The sequence below is a fragment of the Wyeomyia smithii genome, chromosome 3 (assembly GCF_029784165.1).
Source record: "Wyeomyia smithii strain HCP4-BCI-WySm-NY-G18 chromosome 3, ASM2978416v1, whole genome shotgun sequence".
Taxonomy (NCBI): Eukaryota; Metazoa; Arthropoda; class Insecta; order Diptera; family Culicidae; genus Wyeomyia; species Wyeomyia smithii.
This window is the reverse complement of record NC_073696.1, coordinates 220,703,179-220,714,245: the sequence shown is the minus strand read 5'-3', so window position 1 is coordinate 220,714,245 and position 11,067 is coordinate 220,703,179. Positions and strand designations below refer to the sequence as shown.

At 41.5% G+C, this 11,067-nt stretch overlaps 1 protein-coding gene across 2 annotated transcripts in view; it reads left to right on the top strand.

The window, feature by feature from the left end:
* The first annotated feature begins 2,051 nt into the window (after positions 1–2,051).
* LOC129727563 (myotubularin-related protein 9) overlaps positions 2,052–11,067 on the top strand; it is a 95,138-nt gene continuing 86,122 nt past the window's right edge. For both annotated transcript variants that reach the window (XM_055685500.1, XM_055685501.1), the window contains exons 1-4: positions 2,052–2,218; positions 2,374–2,651; positions 2,853–3,784; positions 4,323–4,957. In XM_055685500.1, the coding sequence (XP_055541475.1) occupies positions 2,502–2,651; positions 2,853–3,784; positions 4,323–4,957 (1,717 nt within the window). In that variant the 5' untranslated portion in view covers positions 2,052–2,218; positions 2,374–2,501. The remainder of the gene's footprint in view (positions 2,219–2,373; positions 2,652–2,852; positions 3,785–4,322; positions 4,958–11,067) is intronic.

Here is an 11,067-nt window from a genome sequence, read left to right as displayed (position 1 = left end):
AATTGGTATTTCTGTGATAGGGATATCATCTGGTCGGAGGTAGAAATCAGGACGCCATCTTTTTCGGCACAAATTTGATCTAAACCTAAGACCTCCTCATGGCAAGATGCTGGCCTAACAAGCCAGTTGTAATAGCTTCACAACCCACCCTAGGAGAGACTGTTATAATAAAATCAGAAAGCTAGCCCCACAATTATTCTGTATGTCTGTATGCTAATAGTTGTCCGCAAAATCTGTATCTAATGAACAAAAAGGTCAAGTTTCGACAGCGTAATGTTTGTACCAATGATTTGCCTTTTATTGGATCTACACTTCATGGATTTAACTGTTATTTATGTGAAGAGGCAGATAATTGAGTAGAACGATTGTCTAAGAGGCTGTCACACTGTCGCAGTGAAAAAATAGACATCGGATGGTGCAATTTTTTCGAAACCAAGGGGCATTTCAAAGGCATGTGACACGTTTCGCGGGACGTATTTTTCTTCGAAACGAGGAACTGTCTCGTCACTTCACAATTACTAGATGTCTATTGAGAAGTTTTCTCTATAAAATTTGTTCGTTTGTTTCGGAACACAACTGAAATCGTAGAAGTTACGCTAAAAAAATTTACTATCAAAATCAGGACAAATGTCAGAATATGAAAAACAAATCAGGACGCTCAAATAGGATCTCAAAATCAGGACATGTCCTGCTAAATCAGGACGGATGGTATCCCTACCATAATTTTATGGTAGTTATTTTTAGCACTGAGCTTGTTTTGCGTTTATTTGTAACATGGGACTGACCAAAATTTATATTTTTCTAATCAATTTAGCAACAAAAAGCTTTTTCTTGCGATTTTTTGAGATCACCGGGTATGTGAAGAAGTTTTTGAGGTTTAAGAAAAAAGTGATCAGAAATCACATGGGACTGTTATGCATTTATGGGCAGTTCATATGGGTATTGGTATTTGTATGCTGTGGTTTACGACAGGTGAATGTGTTTTTTTTTTAATGTTCATGGATTATTGTGTATGGTATTTGTACGTTTGGTGTGTGTTATATACTATGGCTATGGCAGAATTGAATCTTTACACCCACCATAGTCCCACGGCAAGCCTACGTATGTGCACTCAAGCACATACCCTTTAATTTTCCAATTTTAATTATGTGAGCAACATTGCCTAATAAAACAACTTTGTAGAAACATGTTATTCAATTTTATAATATATTTTTGCTATATTTTCAATTTTCAATGCATCGCTTTAGTAACACATGTTTCGATATAAACATAAGTTTAGGTATTTTAAAAAGTGATATTGATTGCAACACTATAAGAACACTTTCTTCAAAGACGATGATGGTCAATGTTCAATTCGCAACCGCTAATTTTCACTTTACTCCATTAATCAGATTTTGCCCATATTGAACACCAACTGGAAAATTCAGAGTTCGTTGTTTTAAGCCTGTATTACACTCTTTGACCAATGGACAAATATATGACCTTTTGACATAATGGTCAAATTTATTTGACATCATGATTGTTGTTTTCCCGTGTTTGCCACATTAAAAAATTTGAGAGTGACAAACAATTATCTTTGACCAAATTTCTATATGTCAAAAAGTGCAAATATTTGACGCTTGGTCAAAGAGTTTAATACAGCTTTTACACTTTGATTTATTAATATTAGCAAATATTAAATATCGGGTTGGAAATGAGTTTCACTTAATCATGCTCATATTACCAAATTACACAGTATGTTAAATTCCATTGGCACTGCCCTCGCTCGCAGCCGGCTGTCAAAAATATGAACAAAAACAAATCACTCACACAACCAAAACGATTGCATGATACACTTAGTGTATCGTCAAATTGCATTCTGCAGTGTAATTCACGTACGTTTCATGATAATAATCAGCCCAGCATAATTTATTATTTAGCAGCTGTGGGCGTCGATGGATTACAGTTCTATGTGGCAATTTTAAGAAGGAAAGTATTTCATTTCTGCTCAGTTAACAACTCCGGTATCTTTATGAAAACGTCAGTATCCAAAATGCAAGTTTGTTGTTTGCTTAGTGGCATTTCGCATTCAATTTGTATCGTTCAGTGCTGAGGCAAGCAAAGTGATGACGTCGTGTCTGGCGAAGTTTAACAAAATCTCGTTTGTATCGTTTTAAATTTGTCTTCAAGTGTTGATTTTAATAAGAGCCGTCCTAGTGCGATATCTACGTAAAATCAAGTAAGTGGCGACCCTTAATACATGATATATGCAAAAAATCCATCCAATTCAGCCTGATACTTCTCGATATGTCAAAATGGCTGAAAGTATGGTAAAAAACTTGTAGAATAATCAAATTAACTAATTTGCTATGGTTCATTCACTCCAACTTGTAGACGAAAAAACTGCGACAGGCTATCGAGCGGCAACAATGTTGTAACTTTGCTGATTAGCTATTCGTGTGCTAGAAAGAAGTGCACACGTAGGTACATCAAAAGTGCAAGGCTAAGCATACTATACCACAATGGAATTCGTCGAAATGATACGAACGCCCAAACTGGATGGTGTGTTGTTGTATGAACAGCTAAAGCGAGAACAAATCGACGGAACGCTTTGCGTTACCGGTCATCATTTAATACTGAGCACTCGTCGGGAAGGTGCACGAGAGCTGTGGGTGAGTACAAAATATACTGCCACCAGTTGCTAGCATATGTTTGATTGGAAAACAATATTCGGAGTGCCGGTTCAGAATAATAGAATCGAATCTTTTGTGTTGAATTCTTTGTTCTCAAATTTCTGCAGATTTCTTTTGTAACATTTTTTTATAGGGAGAGCAGTCAGTACTTATACTCTTTTCTTTGTTGTTGTTTTCCAGCTTTTACATCAGAATGTTGATATTGTCGAACGGAAACCATGCATTATTAACAACGTTCTGGAGGGAGGCACTATTATCCTTAAGTGCAAAGATTTGCGAATTATTCAGCTGAAAATCGGCTCTCCTCAAGAGTACTTCAACGTGTCCAACTCGATCGAACAGCTATCGAATCTGGAGGAAACAAAAAAGCTTTATCCATTCTTTTTTATTCCGATGTACAACGTTATACAGGATGGTCACACGGAGTACTCAGTGGAGACCGAGTTTGCCAAACTGCTAGCAACGGATGATTGGCGATTGACAACTGTAAATCAAGACTTTCGTGTGTGTCCATCGTACGGGTCTCGGCTGGTAGTGCAAAAGTCGATATCGGACGAGCAGATTATCCAGTCAGCAGCGTTTCGCGATGGCGGTCGGTTTCCGCTGTTGGCATATAAGCATACGAACGGTGCTGTTTTGTTTCGATGCTCTCAACCCCTGTCTGGTCCGGGAGTGAAACGGTGCCGTGCGGATGAAGCCATTCTGAACGCCGCGGTCGAACCGGGTGGCAAGAAGGGTTGCATCTTTGACACGTGGGGCAAGAGTAAAAACACCAACACTGAAATCGAACCGCACTATCCGCAGTGGAGGGTTTTCAGTCGACCGATCGGTGCTCTGAGTTCGGTTTCGGCACTATTAGATAGTTTTGTGAAATTAATGGAGGCGTGCAACGATGTCACTGCCAGCACGGATCGCTGGCTGACCAGGCTGGAAAATTCCAGCTGGTTAAGTTTCGTGCTGAATGCGATTAATGTATCCTGCGTTGTGGCGCAGTGCCTTGCACTGGAAACGGTACCCGTTGCGGTACACGGTGGAAAGGGACTCGACACTCCGCTGATCGTGACTTCGGTGGCGCAGATTATTCTAAATCCTGACTGTCGGACAATAAAAGGGTGAGTAACAGATCACGCAGTAGTTTTATACCAAATCTGATCGAGTGAAAATAGTGGAAAGAATTCATAATCATCTTCGAGTTGGTGAAACATTCGAAAAATTTATTACAAAATGGCAGCCAAAATTTTGTGAATCTGAAATAAAAACCCGTCCAAAAAAACCATATTAACGCGTTTTTACAACAAGTTTTACGTCAATTTGAAGTGATCAAAAACGAATTATATACATAAAATGGTTTTATCTTAAAAAGAGAAGTGATTTTGGCACTAATTTCAATCTATTGAAGTTATTATACGCATTGGTGTTTATGTTTTAATAATAATTCGCGTGAATAAAAAAAAGGATGCTTTAGTTTTGCGTGTGATTTGCATGTGAGAGACAAGACACGTACCGAACTTTGAATGGCAGAATAACTCTTTTAGTCGTATAATAAAGATTTGAATAACTTGAGATAATAATTTTGGATAATTTAATGTTCAAAAACATGTAAAATTATTAGGATAATAATTCAAACTGTTGTTAATTTCATTCTTTCAGACTGCAGGCCTTAATCGAACGGGAGTGGCTTCAAGGGGGCTATCCCTTCTCGACTCGTCACAAACACTCGTGCTACACGCCGTCGGCGCAGCGGCACAAAACTTCTAGCGCAACGTTTGTTCTGTTTCTTGACTGTGTCTTTCAATTGTACAACCAGTTTCCCTGTAGTTTCGAGTTTGACTCGCGCTACCTGATTATGCTATTCGAGCACAGTTATTGCAGCCAGTATGGCACATTTTTGGGAGATTCGGACCGAGAGCGAACCGAACTGCGGGTACGGGAACGTACGACAAGCCTGTGGAGTTACATTAACCGGCCCGAGATCATCGATACTCTGCTCAACCCGATGTATGTTCCGAATGCATCGATAATCTGGCCATCGGTGGCCCCGCTCAGCATTATCCTCTGGTCGGAAATGTACACCCGTTGGGTGATCGACCAAAGCCAATCGCAAGCCACACGCGATCGGATGCGGGCGATCATTAGCGACGAGAAAGAGCTGGAAAAGCGGGCGAAAAAATTGCGACGTGAACTGGCCGAATTGCAGCGCGAATATCAACAGCTGAAACTGCTGGATGAAGATGAAACGTCCGTGCATGGAGAGGAGGATTATGATGATGACGAATTCGATGACCGTAAGTAGTTCATAGGAAGCTTAGATGGTGCTAGCAAATATTATGTGTTGCTGGAAACCTTTACCATGGCGTCAACACCCACACTTTTTAACCGCGAAACGTGACATTCCCGAAACATTTTTAACATTACATGACACTAACCGCATCGCTGTTGAGGAAAAACAGATCTTAAAGCATGGAACATTTGAAGCGTCAATTTAACTAAGTTAAGTACGGTTTACCGAAGGGTAGTGTTAAAACCGGTGCAGGCTTATCAATTTATCTGTAGGTTAGGACAATCAGTGCCCTCTGCGGTGGTCAAATCAGCCCACGAGTTGCCATTTCATACTATTTGTCAGCAATGTAGTACTATTTATGTGTGATGTTCTGTTGTTAGGAGTTGTTTAGTTATTTTCTGTTCAACTATTCATTCAAGACTAGTCATTTATTTAGGTTAATAAGTTAACTGAGTGCTAGATTTCAAGCATTTGAGATGGTATCTCATCAGCGCTTACCGTAGTGATTGATAAACGGACGGGAAGTGAAGTCTTAAGCAGTCTGAATTGTGGTAAATATTTTCATTTTAAATAGGCATTTTTCCAGGATATATTTTCATTTTTTCTCCTTTTTTTAACATATTTTCACAAAATTTATTAGAATACTTGGTTTAATGATTTATGCAAGACCCTGACTATCATAGTGGTTATATTCAATTATTTGTATATTTACGTCCAAAATTTCTCATCAATAATAATAGAGTTTACTGGTAGTTCTTTCAACCCAGTTATTCTCAAATTTTCGGATAACCAAATACAATGTCTATGTCCAAGACATGTCCGTCTAATGTTCATTAGTTGTTCCCGAGATCAGGTAGTGTTTTTTTTCCTTTCTCGTAATGTCGAGTGTGGCTATTTTCGAGGCACTTAAACGTTCTAAAACAAACTGGATTTATTTCTTATACTAAACCCTGACTGAGGTCCGATCGACAGGCCATGAGTATTGATGACGGTGCCCTGTTCACCTTGTAACGGTGACGATAGCGGCGACTGTTGCTATGTCGGATGTATTTAATTCCTACTGGAAACGATGACAAAAAACATATAGGGTATCGAACGTCTTCGTCAGTGGTTTTCTTCGGCCCCCTTTTGCATAAGATTGTTGCAAAAAAACTACCGAAGAAAACCACTGACGAAGACGTTCGATGGAATTGGGTCCTGGAAAAATGGTATGGTGATGGAAAAAGAAAAGCTGAATCTTCCAAATAATTTCCAGTGTAAACTGTTGTTGGTTAGTCTGATAAGATTTAAGTCTTTCCTTGTCTCTACTGTGTTGTCTTTCGTAGACTAAATCTTGCTCGATTTCATCTGTGACATCTTCCAGCACTTTTTCAGTCCAGAAAAAAAAATTAAATGTTTTTGCTCTGGCAAAACAATGTTTATAGATTTAGAAGGATGTTTTTGTCGCAAAACAAGCCGTTGATGCAGTTTGAAGAAGCGAAATTTTTCAAGATATCGATAAGAATTACTGGGCTAAACACTGTTCGATATTACTACTCTATGGTAGTTTATGAAAAGGAAGACGTCTTGCTGGATCAGAAAAGCCGTGTCTGTTTTGCTGACAGCAGGACTGTCCTCTTTTGTCGCTAGAGAATGTGGCGTTGGTTTCTGGCGCTTTCAACATGGCGAAACAGCGAAGAGACCGTGGGTTGCTGATATTGTAGATCGGTGGTGTAGGGCAAGCATTGTCCATAACCGTATATCTAATGATTTCGAGTTGAAAAGTGTTATAGCATCTTTAGTCTTAAAAATAAATTCTTTCATTTGCAAATGGACTTCTCGGTTAATTCTAATTTGTCCGTTGTTGTTTACAATGAGGTCATTGATTGAAGAGTAAATTAAACGCAGATCATTTTCATCTGGGTTACCGGCAATAAATTTCCAAACTGTTCCGATGGCATACCATCTCTTCTATCGTTAAAAGGAACTATATTTTTGATTAATTTATCTTACTTACCAGTCAGCTCCAGGCCGAAGTGTCCTTTGCTGTTCGAAGAAGTCGTCTCCATTCAATTCGGTCCATGGCTGCAGCTCGCCAGCCATGTCGTCTGCTTAGGCTCCGCAGGTCGTCTTCCACTTGATCGAGCCACCCTGCTCGATGCGCGCCCCGTCGCCTCGTTCCAGTCGGGTCGTTATCATGAACCATTTTCACTGGGTTGTCGTCCGAAATCCTAACGACATGCCCAGCCCACCGTAGTCTCCCGATTTTCGCCGTTTGTACGATGAGTGTTTCTCCCAGCAGCTGATGCAACTCGTGGTTCATCCGTCTCCGCCATGATCCATCTTCGATCTGCACTCCACCACAGATGGTAAGCAGCACCTATCGTTCGAAAACCTCAAGGGCGCGGTGACCCTCCACGAGCAAGGTTTTGTGGCCGTAGAGGACAACCGGTTTGATCCGTATTTTGTAGATCGTTAACTTCCTGCGGCGGCGGATTTTATTCGAGCGGAGCGTCCTTCGAAGTCCAAAGTAGGCACGATTTCCTGCCATAAGGCGTCGACGAATTTCTCTGCCGGTGTCGTTGTCAGCAGTTACCAGTGAGCCCAGATACACGAACTCGTCTACCACCTCGATTTCATCACCGCTAATATGAATTCGTGGCGAGAGGTTTACACTGTCTTCTCTGGAACCTCTTCCTCGCATGTACTTGGTCTTCGATGCGTTTATGGCCAGTCCTTTTCTTCCGGCTTCAACCTTTAGTCTGATGTACGTCTCCGTCATCTTCTCAAGGGTTCGTGCTACAATATCAATGTCATCGACGTAGCCAGAGAGCTGAACAGACCTTCTGAAAATCGTGCCACTCGTGTCGATAACAGCCCTACGTATCACACCCTTTAAAGCGATATTGAATAGCAAGCACGATAATCCATCACCTTGCCGTAACCCTCTTCGAGATTCGAAGAGACTCGAGAGTGTCCTCGAAACTCGAGCTACGCACATCACCCAATCCATCGTCGACTTGACCAACCGTGTCAGTTTATCCGGAAAACCGTAATCGTGCATAATCTGCCATAGCTGATCTCGAACGATTGTGTCGTATGCCGATTTAAAATCGATGAACAAATGATGTGTGGGCAAGTTATACTCACGGCACTTCTGTAGGACCTGCCGTACCGCGAATATTTGGTCCGTGGTGGCGCGGGTAGTGCCCCACGAACTCCCTTGCAAACGGTGATAGTCGGCGGCACAGAGTTTGAGAAAGTACCTTGTAGGCGGCGTTCAGCAACGTGATTGCGCGGTTGGAGTTGGAGCAATCCAACTTGTCGCCTTTTTTGTAGATGGGAAACACTGTACCCTTCATCCTACCTCCTCCTCCCAAATCATGGTAATAACCCAGTGTAGCGCCTCAGCCAGTGATCCACCACCGTGTTTTAACAGCTCGCTGGGGAGTTGGTCAGTTCCAGCGACTTTATTGTTTTTCAGCCGGTTGATCTCCTCTCTAACCTCCTGGAGGTCAGGGCCTGGAATTCTGTCGTCATCTGTGCGTACACCGAGATCTACTACCACTCCGTCGTCGTCCTCTGCTACATCGCCATTAAGGTGCTCATCGTAGTACTGCTTCTACCTGTCAATCACCTCACACTTGTTCGTGAGAAGGTTGCCGTCCAAGTCCCTTTATCGAAATTATGCTTGTGAACTGATTGATTTTCATTTCGCCAAATTGCAGTTTCAAATCGGAAATATGCAGTCGCAATGAAAGTGGTGCAGGTAGTAATAAGACTGAGTTTGTATTCGTCCTGTTCCATAGTGAAAAGCGAATATAGGCTGATGGTCTATCTTCCAGATCAAAATTGTTTGTTGCAAGGATGTAGGGAAGCCCCTTATCTTGGAACTTGTGATATTTTCCTTGATGATAGTAAAGCACAAGAGTCCCGTACGCATTGGCGTAACTAAGAAAAAATCCTAGGAGGGGGGGGGGGGGGGTATCTAATTCTCTTAGAGAATTTCTCTATATTTAAGAAAAAACATGGATGGTTGTAGCTTTGCTTGTTTTCTTTTTAGTCTATTCCTGCTCATACAATTCAAGTCTCGAGAGGGCTACAGAAATCCCAGGGAGAGCAATAGAGTAGTTACGCCAAAAAGTTAAAGGGTATGTGCTTGAGTGCACAAACGTAGGCTCGACGTGGGACTATTGTGGGTGTAAAGATTTAATTCTGTCATAGCCATAGTATATAACACACACCAAACGTACAAATATCAAACACAACGTTCCATGAGCACTTCACAAAAAACACATACACCTGTCATATACCATATCATACAAACTAATAGGAAAAATAATTAACTTGTTGCCTAGAAAAGTATTCTGTCATGAATAAATTTACCTCGGATGAATGCATTTTTGCACACACATACATGTTATACACACACGCGCTATATACACACACGCTATATACACACACTACTCACAAGCACACGCTCCTCAGACATACCCACGCTACTTACACACACACCACTTACATACACACGCCACTTACATACACACGCCACTTACACACATACACATACACGCCACTCACATACACACACGTCGCTCACACACACATTCACACACACGTCACACACACGTCACACACACACATTCACACACACGTCACACACACACATTCACACACGTCACTCACACACACACTCTCACACACACAAACATTAGCACACACTCACACACACAGACATTAACACACACACAAACATTAACACACACACAAACATCAACACACACACAAACAATAACACACACACACAGACACACACACACACATAAACATTAACACACACACAAATATTAACACACACACAAACATTAACACACACACACAAACATTAACACACACACAAACATTAACACACACACAAACATTAACACACACACACATTCACACAAACACATACACACACACATAAACACACACACATAAACACACACACACACACTAACACACACATACACACATACACACACACATACACACGCTAACGCTTCTCACACACACATACACTCACCAACGCTACTCAGACACACACACACTTGGTATACGACACACTATACCTACACAAATTATTATCGGCAGCATCCAAACGGCTTCCAAGTCTTCCAATGGTCCCTTCCAACGGCTTCGAATGGTCCCCAGTGCCGATCACGTCCAGTTTCGGGATGTATTCCAACAACGATATCTGAATTAGATTACCACTGGTGGGGTCCAACTCAGATCGAAGGGAAGCCGAACTGTTCGCTTTGACGGTCGACCAGGGAATGAGTTTCTCTCAACACGAAATGTCCTTTTATAGTGTCACTCAGTGTGGGGAACTTGGGTGATTGGGGGAAGACCCTATCACGTGGAAGCATCTCTGCTTTCTTTCTTCGTCGTTTACGTTGGGTGATGAATGCGATGCCAATTGGCTGGCATTGCTAGCCAATGACTGAATGCGTGAAATCATTTCGTCTATGTTTTTGAAGTCTGCGTTAGGGAAATATACCAATCGTATGAAAAATGTATGTGGATATCCGACCTTCAAACTTTTCCGCAATTTTCACGGAGTATAAGAAAATGGCAACTGAAATTATCATGTTATACAAATCTTGTATGTTTTAGCTTTCCAACGGTATATTAACTATTGAAATCGGAACAGTTGTTTGAGCGCTATTAGCATCTAAAATCTTCCATTCCGCCAACCAAAAACGTTACATGTTCAATCCAGTTTTCCCAGAATGTACCTTAGTATAGTGAAGAAAGACGTAGTCCCACGTCAAAAGAATTGAATGAATTAATGGCAAAAAAATGTATGCACCACTTGCTTAGCTGGAATTAGCGTTAGAAAACAAGCAACGACAGGCGTCGGCAACGAGCACGAATTCCCGATCATTGAGGACGACCACGATGAAGCCCCGAAAGAATGCAGGCGGTTGCAAGGGGGAACGAACGGCGAGTGTTGATGGCCCACGGATACAGGAGACGGATTCCACCGCTGTCACCACGGCCCCCCTACTGCGAACTTGTGATATCTTCCTTTGCGTTAGTAAAGCACAAAGATTCCCGTACCCACGGATACACGACAGTGTGGAATTGCCTCTA